Source organism: Natator depressus, chromosome 6 (assembly GCF_965152275.1).
Source record: "Natator depressus isolate rNatDep1 chromosome 6, rNatDep2.hap1, whole genome shotgun sequence".
Lineage (NCBI taxonomy): Eukaryota > Metazoa > Chordata > Testudines > Cheloniidae > Natator > Natator depressus.
The window spans coordinates 41527622-41549953 of NC_134239.1; the positions used below are offsets into that span (position 1 = coordinate 41527622).

General features: G+C 36.9%; 1 protein-coding gene across 2 annotated transcripts in view; it reads right to left on the reverse strand.

The window, feature by feature from the left end:
- ELP4 (elongator acetyltransferase complex subunit 4) overlaps window positions 1-22332 on the reverse strand; it is a 263256-nt gene that overhangs the window by 228110 nt on the left and 12814 nt on the right. For both annotated transcript variants that reach the window (XM_074955138.1, XM_074955139.1), the window contains exon 3: window positions 6089-6210. In XM_074955138.1, coding sequence (XP_074811239.1) covers window positions 6089-6210 — 122 coding nt within the window. The remainder of the gene's footprint in view (window positions 1-6088; window positions 6211-22332) is intronic.

The window sequence follows — 22332 nt, forward strand, 5'->3', positions numbered from 1 at the left end:
CAGTCCACCTCCCTTTCAGTGTAGATGGCTCTTTGTAGCATAGCCTGAGGCCAAGATTTTCAAAAGTAAGGATCCTGATTTTCAGAAAGTGCTGGACTCCCTCCCCCTTAAAATTAGACCCCTTTGAAGAATCTCATATTGGATACCTAAAATAATTGGGTACTTTTGATCATGTTGGCCATAGTGCTTTCTCCAGTCTAATTTTAAATAGCTCAAATGAGAGGCTTTTCACAACTTCCATACAGCAACTCTTCTTTACAGAGTAATCTTTTATTCACCACTTCTATTCATTTTATTTATTTGTATTGCCATTCAATCTAAAGCTTTCTTGAGCTGTTTAGGCACAATTTTATAGGTATTTTTAGACTATTTGAAATAATCATTTTACTTCCTTGTTACTACCTTATACTTCTTTCTTTTAATCTTTTTAGGTTCAGTGCTTCTCCATTCTTGATGCTCTTCCATGAATTCTCTTTAACTTATAGACATGTTCTGATAAAGAAATGTGTGAGAGAAAGAGCAAGAGTGGAGTGGAGCTTCTTAAGTGAAGAGACAAAAGTAATCTGGATGAAAATGTAACAGCACAGTGATTCAAGTCCTTTGGCGGTAGAGAAGACAAAGCAAGCAAGAATAGAGAGAGAAGCATCCTGAGCCAGAGCATCTTCTTAAGGATACACCTGGCAGAGCAGAAGAAATGCGATCATGTGGGCAACTCCAGTGGTGAAAAAATATACATATATACAAATCATGCATCTTTGGGTGTTTTAGGTGGGGAGAAAAAAAGGAAAAGAATAATAGAAAACCAGGGAGTGACAGAGGATTGTAGAAAAGCAAATGTGAAAACAGATTTCAAAAAAGGAATTCAGAGACCCTGGTGAACCTACAAACCTAGCCCCAATTCACAGTAAAATAACAGAACAAATACGTAGAGAAACAAAGCCTTTCAAACACCAAAAGACTAACCTAAACAACAAACTGAACAAACTGGGAACAAACCATGTCAAACATGAGGGTTTTTTTTTTTTTTTAAATAAAATAGCAATATAAGTAGCTGAAAGGACTGCATCAAATGCAGTATCTGGATTTTAGTGATGCATTTGATACAGCGTCACAAAATCATACTTACAAAATAAACATTAGCTCATATACAATGTCAAATAGATTAAAAGTTATTTCAAGAACTGCAAACAATAACTGGAAATATATTAAGCTAAGGTGGAGGGGTGTCTAGCTGAGGGAAGAAAGCAAATCAGACAAATTTGAAGTGTGACAAGGTAGCAAAAGGCAGATGAAATTTTGTGCTCTGTACGTAAAGACATCAAACCACAAAATTCAGAGATCATATTCCTTCTCCATGAGACCGCAATCCAAATACAGCATTAAATTCTAGCATCTCAATGATAGAACGTCTTCTGATGTTAATTTCAAAGAACAAAAAAAAAAAATTTAAGGGAATTTTTAAGTTAAATTCATATAGCTTGGCAATGACTAAGAGGTGATGTATAAATCCACAAATATGTAAAAAAAAAGAAAAGAAAAGAAAAGAAAGGAATTACTTACTATGGAGTTGTACCAGTGGATTTTTACTAGTATAAAGGAACAACATTAAAGAAAAAGTAAAGCAAATATTAGGAAAAACTTTATGATAGTGAGAGCTACTAGATTATAAAATAATTCTGAAAAGGAATGTAGTGAAGACCACATGAACTTGGGACATTTAGAACAAAGTGACACGGCCTAGAAAATGTATGGCGGAAAAAAATCTGACCAATGTGAACTCTAGATAAGTGTGTAATATATAAACAACTTTAACTATATCTGATACAGTTTTGTAACAGGTTTCAGAGTGGTAGCCGTGTTAGTCTGTATCTGCAAAAAGAAAAAGGAGTACTTGTGGCACCTTAGAGACTAACAAATTTATTTGAGCATAAGCTTTCGTGAGCTACAGCTAACTTCTACTGCATGCATCCGATGAAGTGAATTCTTAATTTCTTTAATTCCAATTTTTATTCTCCTTTTTTAGCAATTGTCCTATTGCTTCAATTGAAAAAATACTAAAGCAAATGGATTTTCACCTATGCTATTATTCATAGATTACCAAGTTACAAGCTTTATGAGTTTTTCAAAAAAGTATTATTTAATCAATAAGGAACTGACATTATTTGGGCTATTTTTATAGAGAGGGTTTTCTTTTCTTTAATTTTTGGTGCATTTTTTTTGCACTTTATTATATAAATTAAATGTATTTAGGGACAGGATGGTCTGGGGGAAGATAGGAAGGAATAAGCTAAAAGGAAAAAGCAAAGGAAGGGAGAGGGTGGTAAGAGGAGAAGGGAAGGAAAAGAAAGGAAGGATGGAAAGAAGCATTAAGGACAAGTGAATCTAGGCGGAAGAGAAGTGACTGTGAGGAGGTGGTGGGAAGGGGCTGGAGCATGTACCCAGCTGGCACATGAGAAGAACAATGAGAACAGAACTGTAGAAAACATAGCTGGATGACATCATGTGTGTCCAAATATGCCTGCTGCTGAAAATACTTCTGCAGCAGTGTCTCTGGTTGGCTTTACCATGTAGTTTCTTTCTTTCTTGTGTCCATATGGCTAGGGGGCAAATATGGGATCCTAATATCTCTATAATGAGGGACAGGGAAGGGTTGTCTCCCCTGCACAGTTCTGGGTCCGAAGGTCACTGTGCGTAAGGGGTAGCCCAGAGCAGGGTGTCATCTTTCTCTTTCCCCACTATGTGATGAAGTATTTTGCTGAAATGGCTTCAGCAGCTGCTCCTGCTGGCTTGAATCTATAACCCCCAAATTGGCTGCACCCATTGATGTATATTTTGAACAGTGGTTTACTTTTAAAGTCTGTCATCCCACCATGTACACACGCTATACAGACTGGAGTACTAAACTGATTGCCACATTATAAAAATCCAGTCACAGTGAAATGAAGAGAATAGGTCTAAAACAAAAACAAAACATTTTATTGTATATTTCTTTTTTGTCAAGGTTACATATAAAAACTTTATTTTAATTTCACACCTAACTTTACTCATTTTTCAGTAACAAATTGTACTGAACATATTAAAATGTAAAATGGAAATTTCACATTCCCACTCTAATCAAGTTCAACAAAGGTTTGGCTCAGTCTTTTATTTTACGATTTCTTACATAATGGAAGTGAAGTATACCATAATAAATCTTCTAACACAAAACTCCTAACACTTTGTACATTCTTACTTATGGTGGAGACTTGTCTTTTAGGTAAGTATACTGACTGAACAGAAATGCTCTGAAATGTTTAAAATATCCTGTTAAAAACCATCATGTATATTGTTCTATAGGATTTTCTACAGGGGTGTAATTTTTCAGTGTTACATCTTAATGCTGACTTCCTGAAGGAGCTTTGACTACAATAGGCATGAATATGTTTTGAAAGGATGATGGATAAATTGCTGGGTGGTAATATAACATATCTTAGGCAGCTGATGGGGCTTTTTTTCTTCTACTTGTCTTTTAGTTATACACAGTTTTAAGATAATTATGGTCTATAAGATTGTCTTTTCCCCTTTCTAGTACCAGCAATATTTGTCTTGGTTACAGGTTCCAGAAACACCCTATCATACATCATAAAATTAATGCAGGGCAATTACAGAATTTAACATTGCACTGTATGTACAAACCGTTAATGTCCTTGTTTTGGTCAACCATTTTCTGGGTCAGTTTCCGGTGACAGGTTTTTAAGATGCAAAAGTTCACTGAAATATTAAACTATAGCATGCTGAACTCATTGCCAGGATTTTATCTAAAGCAAATTAACAGTTTATATAACTCATGGTTTAAGAAAAAAATCTTTGTCTTTCCACTGACTGTACTCTTTGTGCAACTCCACACTATCCAAAGCTCAGTTAACCAAAATTCTTAGTTACATGAATGTTGGGATACTATTAAAAGAAACTAAATATCAAGGCCCTAAAATTGAGACACCGCTCAAAAATGCATTCACGGGAAAATTTCTAATGTTTCTTTGTATGATTCACAAACAAAACTGGACTTTGAATGAAAAACCCATGTTTAAAGAAGATAAATGTTGACATTAAAGAATCATCATGTTTTCCATAAGCCTCCCGCCCCTTTCTAATAAATCAAGGGTAGCACAGAACAACATATATAGATTTATAACATTGAAATATAAAATGAAGAATTGTTAATGGTAAGATTAAAAGCTTTGATAATTACAAATCATTAAAAATATAGCTATGTACAGTGAATGAGCAAAAATGATGTAACACTTAGGCCAAACCTCCTCCTTTTACATAGAATTGCTACTCTGCTTAAAATATTATTGTGACCGAACAAAGTGTAACATGTATTGAAAGTAGTAAGTAGAACATATAAATGATAAACATATGATATATAAAATCCTCCTTCCTCCAGGAAAACCCAGGATAGGGTGTCACAAATACAACATGACCCAGAAATTGCAAATCCAGCAGAAAAAAAAAATACAGAAGTTGGTAAACTGAAGCTTGTGCATGCCTAGTGTACGGCTTACCTAAAATCCAAAGGGCTGATGTGCTAAAAGCCAGCAGGATAAAGATTAAGTAATCTGTAACATAGAAATCTATAAAAGACCTAAGTGAACATGGGCCCAAACTGGAGAAACACTACACCAGAAACTCAAGAATGGGACAAAAGGACCAGAGAAGGCAACAACTATCCTGGAAGATGGGGAAAACTTCCCAGCGCCCCAGAATGTGGTAACTTGGGCCCATTTACCAATTCTATCTTGTCTGTTATAAAATATATGTTCAGACATTATAAGTGACAATAATTCTGTCTGAAATTATATAAATAAAGACAAAAAATGACTAAACCTAAATTAGGTGGATTTGTGACTCAGTTTCCCAACTTGCACCCCCAGCAATGAAGGCCAGCTATACTGTCCTCCAAAGTTTGACTTTTTCGTGAGTTCCAGTCCTGAGCAGATGAGAGGTTCCATAGGAGAGGACCTCTACTCAAAACTATTTGAAAGCCCTTTATTCCAAAAGCTAAGTAAGCCAGTTTTGGGGAAAATTCTTAAGTTTCCTGAGAGCTAGCGACCCAAGTACATTCTGGGCCACAGAGCAGAAGGAATTTGAATGCAATGACTGAATAGGTTCCTACTGAGTATATGTATCCCTAAGCTGTGCCCCACACTCTCTTTCCCAGGCAGCGAGTCGTTGCTAGTGCCACTCCCAGGCTGACTTAATGGAGGTCAGAATACATTACTTACATGAAGGGCTCTATCCTACTATGTACAGAACACTAGGCCCCCAACGACATCAATGGGATGTGCTTTGTGGAACCAAAGACAGAGTGCATAGGACATTTCAGGATCAATCTCTAAATAGAGTCACTGAAGCACACATATGTAGAGAATACACTTCCAGAAAGATACACATAGCAGAAGCACAAGTGTAGCACTTATGAAGGTTTTTTGTACTTTTATTGAGGTCTACAAGGATTTTTTTAGCGAGGGAGAAATTCAGTATTCAAAGTAGTGGCAAAATTGTGCATGCAAACTACTGTCACAACAACCCATATTTCTTTTTCCCCAGCATGATTACTATTTTGCCAAGTTTTCTCAGTTAGAGCAATCTTAGCTGTTATTGTAAGAGGAAGATATTTTTGAAAAATGAAATTTAAATATTGCCAATGTCCCTTTACCTTTTTTGTTTATATAGCATATTAAAAATGACTAATCATTACCAAATATTTATACTAGAAAGAGCTCTAAGCTGCCTTTTTGAATATATTGGTCAAAATCTATATATTTCAAGGTGTCTCGATAGTATTTCATTTAAATTTTCCTAGAATAAACACAGGAAACAAATATAATTGTGAGACACACCAAACTGTTTTTCAAACTACTTTGAAATTAGCTTATCTACTATTTATAACAGATGAAATTGTAAATATATTTTCTTGATTAAGAAAATCAGTGTGTATAATTTTAGAACTTTATATTAATCAAGGGATTAACTTTACTTTGTAAACAGGTATGTAAAAATATCTGGATTAATAAACTATAATCTCATGTAGCAATATTTTTACCTTTAAAATGTCAGCAGGATCCTCTTTAGCAGAAGCAACAAACAAATTATGTCCACAGACTATTCCCTCTGCGAGGAAATACTTGAACAACAAGTTGGAGTAAATACCGTATTTATCCTCCTCTGTGGAAATAGAGGGTTTTTTGGTTAGTCACAAAATGCAAGTGTGTGTGTGTGTGTGTGTGTCCGTCCCACCTTTCCCACCCATGTTTCTTCCAACACTGTACAAATGCTCTTTGAATACCTCTTTAGGTCTGTTTCTCATAGACTAGCCCTCCTATAAGTAGGCTGATCCAGTGAGGAATCCAGAAGCACGAGCTAAGCAAGATGAAGCCAATGCTTTAAATATACGAGTCCATGAGAGATTGTATTTTTGATTTCTCAGGCTAGAAGAGGCATAGCCAGGGCATTTTAGGACCACCCTGACATACAGTGGGTCCATATCCCAGCAGCAACCTCCACCTGAAGACAAGATCCGTGCTTTCTTCACAACTCAGTTTTCCACCAAAATCAACTAATTGAGGTTGCAATAGCTCAAAGAATTCTTCAACTGCTCCCTCACCTAATGCTTCTTTTCGGATCAACAGGAAAGCAAAAGATCAAACTATGACTCTTTCTTATGCATGATAGAACTATATGCTACTCATCAAGTTGTCATGGCTTTTTATAAAATTTATATGACATTTCACAATCATAAATGACACATACCAGCTACTGTAATAAGAAAATTGCATCCCTCTCTGTGTGTGTGTGTATATATATATATATATATGTGTATATATATGTGTGTATATATATATATATATTCATATTCCATTTACACATCAGTATTTGTCTGTGGTGCCAAAACAGCTCACACGCAATAATTCACACCCTACATGTGTGCGCGTGCACATTCAAGAACAGCAAATAGACATGGAAAAATATATAAAACCTAAGTCTCTAGAAATTCAATTTTTAAAAGTATTTTTAATTGGCAAAAGAGCTTCAGGTCGACAATTTGTTTTCAAAGTCACTCTAAGTAAACATATCAAAATGAAAGACAAGGTCAGAAGCATGAGAGTTTATAGGTTTTTTTTTTCCTCCAGAGGAGCGAGCAAACAAGTGCAGCATACAGAGGAGTTTTGAGAGGGAGTTCTCCAGGTGAAGGAGGAGTGACTACATAACCCTGGGGGTGAGGGTCATCTGTTTGTTTGTTGTATGCTTGCTGCTTGTCATGTGCCTGACTGAAATTTATAGTGTGATCTGTTGAGGGAAGATGTACGTGTGTGTGTGCGCGCATGCACGCGCACACACATGCACTGAGCCTAGTGCTAAGAGCTTCTTTAAGGGATTAGGGATCAAAGCCTTGTTAGGAGCCCTTAACCAGTGGGCAGGGCTACTCCAGGAGAACAGGGTTTTAAAAAGCCAGCTCCTAAGCTATGAGAGGAGCTAGTGAACAGGTGAGTGAGTTTAGAAAGGGAATGAGAGAGCCTGATATACCTAACATTCTCTAAATTTATGCCAACAAACACCCCCTGCCAAACAAGCAAGCAAGCAGCAGGAGTAAAATTAATGCAGAAGTCCAGCAGTGGAGTGGGGGACACCCAGTTTCTTGCACTGAATACAGCATGTATGATTACCTGCCTTGTAAGGCCAGAGTGGCTGAACTGTATGAACTAAGTGAGACAGAGGTACACTGACAAAACTTTCCAGGACACAGTAGAGCAGTCCCAGTTCCAGTCTGACAGCCTTTGTGCTATTGAGGAAGAAGTAGTTCTCCTTCCCCGAGACTATCAAACTGGATTGGAGGGAAACAGTTTCATAGTTGGGACCCTCCTTCCAGATGATGTAATAGTATCCTCTTGCACTAAAGCTTCCCCTCTGGGAGAGGGGACGCTGATTATTAGGAAGAGACAGGCAATAGCAATGGGGAATTTGATTTTAGAAACAGACAGTTGGGTTTGTGATGATTGGGAGAGCAGCATGGTAAGTTGCCTGACAGGTGTGAAGGTTGTGCATCTCTTGAGACATCTAGACAGATGTATGTGCAGTGCTGGGGATGAGCTGGTGGTTGTGGTACATGTAGGTACCAGTGACATAGGGAAAGGTAGGAGAGAGGTCCTGGAGCCCAAATTTAGGCTGACAGGAAAGAGATTAAAGTCCAGGACCACCAGGGTAGCATTCTCCAAAATAATTCCAGTTCCATGTGCATGCCCAGGTAAACAGGCAGAACTGCAGAGTCTCAATGCGTGGATGAGATGGTGTAGAGAAGAGGGTTTTAAGTTTCTAATAAACTGGGGAACCTTTTAGGAAAGGAGGAGCCTACGGAGGATGCACTCCACCTAACCCAAAATGGAACCAGATTGCTGGTATGTAAAATTAAAAAGGTCGCAGAGAATTTTTTTTAAACTAAGGGCTAAGGGAAAACTGACAGGTATGGAGGAGCACATTGTTCTGACAGAGGTATCCCTTAAGGGAGGATCTATTAACAGGCATTCTCTATATCCTAGTGAAGAGGAGAGGATAGTAGTTGCAAAAGTACAGATAAGAGCTGAAGAGAAACAGCCAAAGGAAACAGTCCCATTCAATTACATCACTTGAAGGCAGACAACTAACTATTGACACATTTTATAAGTGCTTATATACAAATGCAAGAAGTCTAAATGCTGAGTAACTTGAATGCCAAGTATTAAATGAGGATATTGATTTAATAGGCATAGCAGAAAGTTGGTAGAACAATGATAACCAATGGGACACAGTAATACCAGAGGACAAAATATACAACAATGACAGAGTACACAGGATCTGATTCAAGAGGTGAATATAGATGAACTGCTTGGTAATAGCAACCATAATGTAATTAAGTTCAACATCCTTGTGTGGGGAAAATACCAAAAAAAAACAAAAAAAAAACAACCCCCACCACAGTAGCATTTAACTTCAAAAAGGGAAACGACACAAAAATGAGGAAGCTAGTTAAATGGAAATAAAAAGGAACATTCACAAGAGTGAAATGCCTGCAAGTTGCATGAAAACTTTTAAAAAACCACCATAATAGAGACTCAAAGTAAATGTACTCCCCAAATAAAAAAACTCCACAGTAAGAGGACCAAAAAAAAAATGCCACCACGGCTAAACAGAGTAAACGAGGCAGAGGCAAAAAGCCATCCTTTAAAAACTGGAAGTCAAATCCTACTGAGGAAATAGAAAGGAGCATAAAGTCTGGCAAAAGTGAAGTATAATTAGGCAGGCCAAAAAAGAATTTGAAGAGCAACTAGCAAAAGACACAAAAACAAAGTAAAAACATTTTTTAAATACGTCAGAAGCAGAAAACCTGCTGAACAATTAGTGAGGCCACTGGATCATTGAGGTGCTAAATGACCAATCAAGCAAAACAAGGCTATTGCGAAGAAGTTAAATGAATTCTTTGCATCAAGCCACATCTATACTTACAATCCTATAGCAGCACAGCTGTACTGTACACAGCTGTGCTGCTGTACGTTCGCTCATGTAGCCACATTATGCCGAGGGGAGAGCGCTCTCCCATCGACATCATAAAAGCAGCTCAACGAACAGCCATAGTTATGTCGGCGGGAGATGCTTTCTTGCCAACATAGCGCTTTGCACACGAGCGCTTATGCTGGCAAAACTTATGTCGCTTGGGGGGAGTTATTTACACACCCCTGAGCAACAAAAGTTTTGCCAACGTAAGTGCTAGTGTAGACATGGCCTCAGTCTTCACTAGAGAATATGAGAGATTCTCACACCAGAGACATTCTTTTTAGGTGACAAATCTGAGAGACTCTCAGAATTAGGTGCCAATGGAGGAGACTTTGGAATAAATTGATAAGTTAAACAGTAATCAATCAGTCGGAACAGATGATATTCACCCAAGAATTCTGAAGGAACTCAAATCTGAAGCTGTAGAACTACTAACTGTGATATGTAACCTATCACTTAAATCACCATCTGTAGCAGATAACTGGAGAATAGCTAATCTAAGGCCAATTTTTTAAAAAACACTTGAGAGGCGATCCTGGCAATTACAGGCTGGTGAGCCTAACTTCAGTATCAGGCAAACTGGTTGAAACTATAGTAAAGAACAGAATTATCAGACACATAGATGAACACGATTTCTTGGGGAAGAGTCAACACAGCTTTTGTAATGGGAAATCATGCTTCGCCAATCTATTAGGATTCTTTGAGTGGGTCAAATATATAGACAAGAGTGATCCACTGGATATAGCGTACTTGGACTTTCAGAAAGCCTTTCACAAGTTCCCTCATCAAAAGCTCTTAAGCAAAGTAAGCAGTCATGGGATAAATGGGAAGGTCCTCTCATGGATCAATTACTGGTTTAAAGACAGGAAGCAAAGGGTAGAATAAATGGTTAGTTTTCACAGTGGAAAGAGGTGAATAGCAGGGTCTTCCAGGGATTTGTACTGGGACAAGTACTATTCAACATATTCATAAATGATCTGGAAAAAGGGGTAAACAGTGAGGTGGCAAAGTTTGCAGATGATACAAAATTAACCAAATAGTTAAGTCCAAAGCAGACTGCAAAGAGTTACAAAGGGATCTCACAAAACTGGGTGACTGGGTAATGAATATGGATAACTTCACATTGGAAAACATAATCATAACTATACATACAAAATGATGGGGTCTAAAATAGCCGTTACCACTCAAAACAGATCTTGGAGTCATTATGGGTAGTTCTCTGAAAACATCTGCTCAATGTGCAGTGGCAATCAAAAAGGCTAAGAGAATGTTAGAAACCATTAGGAAAGGTCTTAGCTATATAAAACACTAAGTATCATAATGCCACTACATGAAGCCATGGTATGCCCATGCCTTGAATACTGCATGCAGTTCTGATCACCTTATCTCAAAAAAGTTATATTAGAAATGAAAAAGGTGGAGAGACTGGTAGCAAAAGTGATTGGGTGTATGGTACAGCTTCCATATGAGAAGAGATTAAAAAGATTGGGACCGTTCATCTTTAAAATGATGACGACTAAGGGGGGATATGCATGAATGTAGTGAAGAAAGTGAATAAGGAAATGTTATTTACCCCTTCACATAACACAAAAAGCAAGGGTCATCCAAATAAATTAAGAGACAGCAAGTTTAAAAAAAAATAACCCCACAAGAAAGTACTTCTTCACACAACACACAGCCAGCCTATGGAACTCATTGGCAAAGATGTTGTAAAGGCCAAAATTATAACTAGGTTCAAAAGAGAGTTAGGTAAGTTCACAAGGATAGGTCCATCGATGGCTATTAGCCAAGATGGTCAAGGATGCAACTGGTTGTACCTAAGCCCCTGACTGACAGATGCTGCTGTTTATTCCCTCTGAAATATCTGGCATTGGCCACTGTTGGAAGACAGGATACTGGGTTAGATGGATCACTGGTCTTTCCCAGTATGGCCATGCTTATGGTTAAGTGTAATAAATGTTAAAATATACACAGGTGAAATCATGGTCCATTGAAGTCAATAGCAACATTTTCATTGACTTTAAAAAAAAAAAAGTCGAATTTCACCCACTATGTAAAACAATTCCTTTATTTTAGCTTTTTCCTGTGTTGTTAGCTAAGCACCTGAATTTACTAAAAATTCAATCTCACTTGGTTTCATATGACTAAAACATTTACCATTTACTCCAAATTAACAGTGATTTAACTCAGGTAAGACTAACTCTACATTAGTAGACTCAAGGAGCTAGCAGAAGCATTGGTAAGGATTACATCGGTATCCCTTATGGAGGGAATTTAGCTACCTTTTATATTTCAAGTTTGTTTTTTGAGGTCTGGTTAGATCTTCGGCTGCTCCTGGAGACAAAAAGGGAAAACAGCCAAGACTATCTCCTCATCCCTCCAACCAAGCCTAGGAGTGTGTGAATTTTCTCAAAAAAATTCAGACTTTATAATAATTTATGCCTGTGTCACATTTTTATTAGGGAGTGCTTCTCACCAGAACATGAGATGAACTGGCTACAAATTGGCTTCCACATGGAGTTTAATATGTTGGTTTAAATCTAAAGTCCTAACCCTAAAAACCCTAGCTACCCAGAAATCAAGGTAATTACATGGTATAACAGTTAAAAAATTAAAATAGATAGGGACCCGGTTATCGGAGAGAAACCATCTGTCTCCAACCGTCTCAACTAGATCCTCTTCCATCTGAATGAGAAGGGTAAGGACCATGAGCATGACATTCTTCATGAGGGGTCTTCAACTTTGAAATATGCTCTTGTCCTTGGTCCACCAGAGCCTGGATTTATTAAATCTTACAGATATGTCGCGAAGCCCATCTTTCCTCATGAGGTTTTGGGGTAGGAGTGGGATGAGTCCCATTAACTTGAATGGAGCCAGGATTTCTCATGTTTATGGAATACAAGTCAATATTACATTTTGTGAAGATAGAATTCAAATACTACACACAATATCAAACTCTCTGTGCCATTGTTATCATCTATTTCTTGATCAGCAGCAGTGTGCTCCAACTTGTGCAAAACAAAATAACACAGTCCATGACCTGAGAAGCTTGCAATCTAAAAAGTTAGTTGTTGGGGATAGTAAGGATCATTTAAGTAAACATATTTACATGTATACTTGTTATAACAGGCTACCTGGTTACAGTAGGTTGTATCATTTCTTATTCCTACCATACCAGAACAAAACTACAAAGAATATGAAGGGGACACCATGGTAAAAAGTATCACAAGCCCCCAACAACCACTACATCTAGGATCATGAGTGGTTTTGTTGCTTCATACATTTTTATGTGATACACTTATCACTTAATAAGAACTGGGGATCATTAAAGTCTGAGGAACTCTCAATTTCTCATATAACTCCAAAACAATATTCTGCAAAGCAATAAGGAACTTGCAATTTAGTCAAAAAATGATATATTAACTCAGTGTTACAAAATGTCATCCTAACATTAGCTTTTCTTTTAGGCTACTCACATTGGCTTCCATCATAGAGTAAGAATTGGAAAATAAACTGCCAGAGAGCAATCTAAATACAAAACAACTCAGTCTCCCTACAGTACTCAAAGGATTAAACGTGTCTCAGAAAGCCTTTACAAACAATGTATCCTGAATTGTTAAAGTCAATGCATCTGTAAGGATCCCTCAGTTCTTCAATTTGTCATATAGAGAATAGCTTTTTATTGATTCATTTCTAGGTCACTAAACTTTTCTTGTATTCAAAAGATCTAAAATGCACTCAGATAGGGCTTTTCTGATAGTGTCCATTGTACCCAGGCTTTAATAGTTATGTTACTATGCAAAGCCATAGGAACACAGCTCCGATTTTTTAAAATTGTTTGGTACAGGTATTTCAGCAGCATAGCAATTCGTTTCTTTCATGGGTAAAATATTTTGCAACTTTTCAACAATTTATCTGAAAACAAAAATTTATTGTAGCAATCAAAAAGTGAAATTTCCCAAATTATTTCTTTAAATTTGTCTCCAGTTGTCTCCTTTTCTGCAAGAACCATCTCTATCCTAACAGACTGTGTTGATGGGGACTGAAACTTATGCGTGTACTACTCTCACGAAGCCATAGGCACTTAAGGCAGGACCCCAAATCTTTGTGTTTAGCTTTCATTCTAAACAGTACTCCCATGAGCAGCATTCACTATGCACCTTACCTCTAGCTGGTAAGGCACACAAGCATAGAATCCTGCAGCTGCAGACTCTGTTCCTGGGTCCAATCATTGCAATTCAGACAAACATTCCACAGCTTCCCCTACTTTCTCTGAACAAAGAACATTTCCAAAGCTAAGTGGCAAGTGAGTAACTAGTGAAGCATAAAACTGCACAAGAAAGATTCTTTACCTAGAAGTTACCCATGTTGTCTACATGACAAATCCTCTCCTGACCCTGCAGTTTAGGAGAGCAGATAACTAGTTTATCATCATCATTATTCTCTGGTCTCCTCTCACAGCAGCTGACAGGAAAATATAGCTATCAATATACAGAAATGGTAACTCAGTGTAAGGCCTTACTGAAACTGGAGAATAAGGAACCAATTCCCAATTCTTACTCTGTGCTTGGAGTAGGCTCAGAGAGCACATTATAGAAATTTTATTCCTCTTTTGCATCAATTGGCTAGGTTTACCACTCAGGGTACACCTTGCTGGCTGATTCATACCAGTAATATTAAAGAGGAAGCTACCAGCTCTTGGGAGGCACAGGCAAGATGTTTTAGAGAGGCTGCCAGAGCATGCAAGAAGACCCATTAATAGAGAAATAAAATGTGCCAGCTGGGCATTAGCTATAGTATATTTTACTGTAGCTACAACCTTATTTACAAGTTAAGGGCAAGCTCCCTAATGGAACTATACTGATTTACACCAGCTGAGGACGTGGACAAAAGAATACAAGTAAAAGGAGTAAGTAAAACTGTATCCAACTGATATAAGTTATTCTTCTGTGAGGGGCTGGGTTAAGTATTTGAGAAAAAAAAACACATCAAAAAAATCCAAACCAAACCGCTATGTGTGGATTAGGGCTGTCGATTAATCGCAGTTAACTCATGTGATTAACTTAAAAAAAAAAAAAAAAGAATCGTGATTAAAAAAAATTAATCACAGTTTTAAATCGCACTGTTAAGGAATAGAATCCCAATTGAAATTTATTAAATATTTTTGGATGTTCTTCTACATTTTGAAATATACTGATTTCAATTACAATACAGAATACAAAGTGTATAGTACTTACTTTATAATTTTTACAGTGCAAATATTTGTAATACAAATATAAACAAAAGAAATGTATTAGGTGAATTGAAAAATACTATTTCTTTTGTTTATATTTGTATTACAAATATTTGCACTGTAAAAATTATAAAGCAAGCACTATACACTTTGTATTCCGGGTTGTAACTGAAATGAATATATTTGAAAATGTAGAAAACATCCACAAATATTTAAATAAATGGTATTCTATTATTTTTTTAACAAAGTGATTAACTGCTTGATAGCTCTAGTGTGGATCATATTTATAGAGACCCTTTTAAAATGGCATGTGGGCCCTTGAAAACTTCCACAAGATAGCTTTCTACTTTTTAAATAACTACACTACTAGTTATCTGGGGAGAAAAATTGCAGCAATATACAAATACCACTTTTTGTAGAAAGTCTAGACAGGTTGCCCTAAAGCTGTCAAAAACTGTCACAATCCATCAGTATTGATTTTTTTTTTTTCCTACAGACAATACAACAATATAGTGGTGTGACCTAAGGTGAGTCTTTCTTTGGCTACAAAGCTTCTCACCAAAACTGCTGCAGGTTATGAGATGTGATTGTTTTAATCATCTTCAGTATCTGAAATTCCATTTAAAGATATTTTACTCATGTCCACAGTTACTAAGCTTGAGGGAATTTAGTCTGTGTCACTTGCATTTAATTAGCACACGCCAAAACCAGGAGTTGGCAAACATATATATTACAAAAAGAAAAGGAGTACTTGTGGAACCTTAGAGACTAACCAATTTATTTGAGCATAAACTTTCGTGAGCTACAGCTCCGATGAAGTGAGCTGTAGCTCACGAAAGCTTATGCTCAAATAAACTGGTTAGTCTCTAAGGTGCCACAAGCACTCCTTTTCTTTTTGCGAATACAGACTAACACGGCTGTTACTCTGAAACCTGTCATATATGTTACAATATTTGGCATTCAGCCATCAGGCAGGAAGGTGAATTTTGACATGTTGTATTTTGTATAATTATATTTGGCAAATCACTGATTTGTACCTCTCCAGAAATTACCTTTTTAAACTTTTTAAAAGGTGATAAAGTCAATTATATTGACAAGTGAAGAGTACCCTTATCAGTCAGGTTAAATTGCATGTCTAACAAAAATAAAAGTAGCTAATTAAAGTAGCTGAAACTGCTTCAAGGCTTAGAATGTACAAGAATAGTCCTGCCTCTAACAAAATACATGTTACGATTTAACATTTTTTTTTAACCTGACCTCAGCTACCGAACAAAACCCTCTGATATGATAACCTTTAAAACCTTCAACTATCAGTGACCTCGACAAATGGCAAAAGCAACAACAACAAAAAAACTTAACTTTTTTTTAAAGTGTGTAAGAATTGTGACATTCAATCCAGGTTCCTATACTGTGTGCACCACTGTGTTAACTGAGTCCCTCAGAACTTCATTATCTAGTACTGTCTTTAGAAATTAGGTATGTAGCATGATTAAGGTACACATTTTAAAAATTAAAAAAACAGGACACTTTCCTGGTGATATTTTTTTAAGGTTCGGACACTTAAAAAAAAAAATATATATATATATGCTGTTACTACTTTCAGCTCCTGACTCAGAAACAAGTAGTACATATTTCTGAAAGTGCATGATTTTTTTCCAGCAACGTAGCATTCTGAAGGAGTTTAACATGAAACACTGAACAAATGTTGTTAACATTCACTTTCAGCAAAAGAACAGTTTTAATAGTGTCATTCAACTTTTCACTTCACTCCAAAAACTGTTCACAACACTGAACACTGGTTCCACCGGACTATTTGTTTCTGGTAAACACAGAGCAAGTTTTACTTGGTATAGCAAAACATCTTGAACAAACAAAAGAAGTTTTACAAAACCAAATGTTCTGATTAATTAAATGAATTGGGAAGTTAGAGGTGTCCCAAAAGAAGTTCCTAGGATACTGGAAAATTAGATGAAAAATTAGTACATATGGTCACTTCAAGCATGGTAAAAGAAGAGATAACACAAAAGAATTAATAGAATTCAGTTTAACTGGGAATCAAGGTGTTCTCTGCTATAAAGTAGCACTGCTAGAAAACTTAACTTTAAATATATACATACTGTATGCCAAATAATATTTTACAAGATTGTCCAGCAACCTATATTATTGCATCTCTAGAGAACCATAATAATTGAGACAAACATTTTAATACCCTGAATCTACTATTACTTGGTTAAATTAACCAGGATAATAGGTGTCAAATAATGAAGATGAGCATTTAATTTGCAAAGGGAGCTAATCTTAGAATAATGCAATTTATCCTTGCCTTAGAGAATGTTAAAGAATTTAACCTTTTTACTATACTTGGAGTACAATGCTGAAGGATCCTCCTAGGAGGTTTAACACTGACAGCTTCAATCCTGTGAAATATAAAGCTTGCCTAGACTAATCTCATGACAGGATTTTACTGTTCTTCTGTATTATTGATGAGCCATTCTAACAATCCAGTTACAATACTCACTATGCTAGCTTTAAAACCAGTTTCAAGATCTTCAAAGTAGTTACACATGAGAAAATACAGTTTTCTTGAATGTCTTTTGTATAACATTATTTGCTTCAGAATTGTTTGAGAATTTTTTTTATTTAAGTCTAAAATGTTAAATTTTGGATCTCCCACATTTCCAGATATTACCTTTATGTTAATAACTCCTCTGTTGCTTCTTTCTTTATATCTGGTATCTAATGAATGACTTCATAACCCATGAATGAGAATTGCTAGTCATGCTCTCAGAGAAAGTCATGAGGTGAAATCTTAGCTCTACTGAAGTCAATGTGACTTTTGCTGTGGACTTCAGTGGGATTTCACTCATCTTTTCCTTAGGCTGATCTGATTAGATGCCTTTTCAAATCCCTTAGTAGCTTCCCATTTTACCACATCAAGTGCAAGAGCCTCAACTTCATTTTCAAGCCCTGCATAATCTTGTTCTTGTCTACATTTTTGCTCTCCTTTCTTCCCACTTGTTTAGTTCCTTTACTACTTCCAATCCTTATTGCCCCCCTTTCATTTACTTTTCCCACTCTATGCCTTCTGCCTGCTTTGTGGCTGACCATTTTGCTTGGAGTGGCTTGTCACCTAATCCCAACTCCCCTCGGTCTCCTCCAGCAGAACCTTCTGTAGAATCCATTCCCCCCCAAAAAAATCCTACCATCGTCTTCAAATCTCAACATGGCAGAAGTATTGCCCAGCAATTTGACCTTGCCTAGACTGTCTTCAGGGTGAGGACCTTATCTTATTCTTTGTTCTGTACAGTGCATGTACTTATGGCACTAGAATGATAAGTTTCAGTATCTTGTGATATACCATATTGTAACAGGCAATAGGAGAACCTAGCATTAGAAAGATCTTGACCTTCATGCTCTATCTGACACTATAGACTGCCCTTCTCAGTTACTCAACACAGTTCTTAGAAATCTCAGACACTTTCCTCTGTTGATTTTATTCCAGTTTCTCCACCTGTTCTTTTTTGAGTTCCTCTAACACTAGTAACCTCAACATGATATTCCACAGGATTTCTGCCTTAAACTATCATCCCTATTTCACTTGGACAGCTCTTTTCCAAATTTAGACTTTAGTTGGAATATCAATTGATAGTCTACATCTGCTTAAGATCCATCAGTGTCCTAGCCTTCTGTCTGGCTTAGTTTGATCAACTACTAGAGGTGGAATGTTTCCCTCTCTCCCCCCCTACTCAACACATGAAAAACTGCTCTCCTACCAGCAAGTAAGGTTAGTGCACATCAAGCCTTCCCTTCCCTTCCCTCCTGGACTTTAATCTTTAGTTAGAAAATCACAGACATGAAACCCAGACTCTTAAAACTTTAGTATAGCTTTACAATAATGATAATGAAATACTTAAAATTCCAAAAGTAACTCAGGAGGCTGTTAAAACAGGAGCTAATGAAGACAGACATTTTAAAATCAGCAGCTCTGGATAACTTGCATCCAAGAGTTTTACAAGAGCTGGCTGAGGAGCTCTCTGGATCGTTAATGTTGATTTTCAGTAAGATCCAGAAGACCTTGTGAAAGCTAATGTTTTGTGCCAATTTTTAAAGAGTGTAAACAGAACAACTTAGGTAAATATAGGCCTGTCAGCCTGAGATCATTCCCAAGCAAAATAACAGAATGACTGTTACAGGACTTGATTAATGAAGAATTAAAAGAGGGTAACAATTAACACTACTCACCATGGGTTTTTATGGAAAATGGATCCTCTCTAACTTGTTGATTAACTTTTTTTTGATGACATTACAAATTTGGTTGACAAAAAAACAGTATTGACGTAATTGGCTTGTGTAAGGCATTTCACTTGGTACTATATGACATTTTGATTAAGAAATTAGAATGATACAAAAATCAACATGGCACATGTAAAATGTATTAAACTGGATCAAAATGTAATTGTAAATGGGGAATAATGATTGAATGGGTGTGTTTCCAGTGGAGTCCTGCAGGGGCCGGTTTTTAGCCTTCACTATTTAACATTTTTATCAATGACCTGGAATAAAACAGTCATTACCAATAAAGTTTGTAGATGATACAAAGATTGTGTGAATAGTAAATAATTAAGAGGACAGGTCACTGATACAGAGCAACCTGGATCATTTGGTAAACTGGAAGCAAGCAAACAATATATTTTAACGTAGCAAAATGTGAAGTCATAAATTTAGGACAAAGAATATAGGTCATACCCACAGGACAGGGGACTCTATCCTGGGAAGCCATGGTTTATAATCAACTGAATGTGAGCTCCCACTGTGAATCTGTGACCAAAAGGGCTATTACGATCCCTGGTTGTGTAAACAGAGGAATATCAAGTAAGAATATGGAGGTTATATTACCTCTGTATTTGTGACTAGGGCAACTGCTACTGGAATATAGAGTCCAATTCTGGTATCCACACTTCAAGAAGGATGTTGATGAACTGGAGATGGTTCAAAGAGCCACAAGAATGTTTAAATAAATGGAAAACATGCCTTATAGACCTAAAGAGCTCAATTTATTTAGTTTAACAAAAAGAAGGTTAATGGGTGACTTGATCACAGTCTATACAGGAGGAACAAGATGCAAAGGCTGGAAGCTGAAGTTAGACAAATTTAGACTAGCAATAAGGTGCACATTTGTAACAGCGAGGATAATTAATCATTGGAACAATTTACCAAGAGTTATGGTGGATTCTCCATCACTGGAAATTTTAAAATAGAGATCGGGTATTTTTTTTATAAAGGATATTGTCTACTCAAACAGGAATTAATTCAGGCAAGTCCTATGGCCTGTGTTATACAAGAGGTAGTAACAGATTATCACTGTGGTCCCTTTTGGCCTTATAATCTTTGATAACTAGATGTAAATGATTAAATCTCTTAATATTGTGAAGCCATATCTTGGGCAGATGCTTGATGTCTTGGAACTACCGCTAAAAAGAGTATATCCTTGTTCACTCTTTGGCCATACTTGCACAGATTTTAATTCCAATAAAGATCTTTTGAAGTTAGATTTGAATGGTCAAAGAGACTAAATTACCTCTTAGTTGTAAAGATGGCTACTGTAGAACTGGCTTCAGGTATATTAGTAGAGCAGAATGGGGAAGACTGTACTTCTGTTACCTATACTGAACCAGTTCTGTGGTGCTTTCCTAAGTACTAAAATGTACATAAAAAAAATAATGCTGCTAAAAAGGCTGCACCCTTTATATATCATTATGGTTGTAATAATTTGAGTCAAACACAAGCCAATTCATTGTTCCCAATCGATTTATAGAAGCATATAACCCAGTCCATTTTACTGCATATCCTGAAATGTGTCAGTTTGTATTAAAACTTTAATACTTTTTTTGGTAGTGTGTGTGTGTAAGATACAGGCTTTGTGAATAAAAGTGAACATCTTTTCTTTCCAGCCCCAACTCTGCAGGCACTGAGATCAGCGCCCAGGTATTTGTCCACACTCAATTTTGTTTTATCCTGTGGAAAGACAGGCAGCATTGGTTTGAGGAAGGACTAGATAATTTTTTTTTAAAAAGTAAGAAATAGGGAAAATTCTGTTTTACCTGTGAATTTTCATTCTAACCCTCCATGTTAGACAGCCTTCATAGTGGGACATTCCCCTTTGCCACAGCAACAGGAGGCAGATCAGATCTTTGCTCTGAATTTGGGCTTAGGATCACTGCTCAGAAAGAACTCTTCAGAACAACAGCTTCCAAAGCTGAAAAATACTAATTCTATATAAAGTGCTATCCAACTCAAACCATTTACAACAGAGCCTTGATATGAAAAAATTTAGCAATTTTCCAGAGGAACACCTTTTTCCTTTTCACACTACTTAACAAGCAAGCAATAGCCAGGTGAAAAAAAAACAAACCAAAACCAAAACCGACCACCCCTTCCCCTCACTCTGGACAGAATGCATTCTTCCAAGTCATGATCAGACGATCTGATATGGAGAGTCCTAGAACGAAAATTTACAAGAGAATTTTTCTTCTCTGTCCCCTCCATGTCAGTCAGTCTTCAGAGCAGGGATGTAGAAAGCAGTAAATCACCCTAGGCAAGGAGGGACTCAGTTTACCTGTGTAGAACTGAACAGGAACTTAAGATTTAACAGCCACCCTGTTGAGGAACAGACTTCTACCAAACCCTGTATCAGATGGGGTAAGAGTGTAACTTTATAGTATTAAGAAAGTCTAGATGGAAGACCCTGTAAGTAACCTTACAGAGATCCTGATAAGATGTGTGTGATCTCTCTATTATTGCTCTTTTCACAAAGTGCGTAGTAATAAGAAGAGTCATACCTGAGGCTTTGAATGCCTCTGCTATATACGCACACCTTTATTCCTCTATAGACTCCATTCACATTTAACTTATGTACTTAGGGTATTTGTTTCAACCAGAAGAGCAACAACAACACTTTCTAGTATGTGAGGAAGACTGGTATTTTTGGGAATGGAGGCCTAACTAGTTCACAGAAGTCCGAATGTGTAACTCAGGTTTCACTCCAAGCATACCAAACTCTGTAGCTTCCTTGGACAAGGAGGTGCCAAGTAGGCAAGATCCTCTTTTCACTGAAAGCAAGAGACCTACCAACTGTGAAGTTGAAAAGCTAGTTCTAATAGAAGTTACCATGATTTTGATCTTTGGGCTAGGAGAAACTGCATCTTGACAGTGGACTGGAAAGAGTAGTGGTCCTCAGGAACCTGTTATCTGACTGCAATAAGAAATTTCCCTGGTTTTCTTACAGTACAATATGCTTGCAGTCACTGACTTGTCTTTCCAAAGAGCACTGGGCTTGAGTCTGATGATCAGGCCAACTTGTCCTTTGCTTCAGCTGACTTTGCCCTTATGTATGTTCTTTGTAACATTAATATCTAGATCTCCAGTTTATGACAGACATCATTTGTATATTTCTTCTAAGATGCTAGGTGGCTGCTGATCACCTCCTTAGAATGAGAAACTGTAGTTCCTTCCTCTCAGCTTCCCAGATG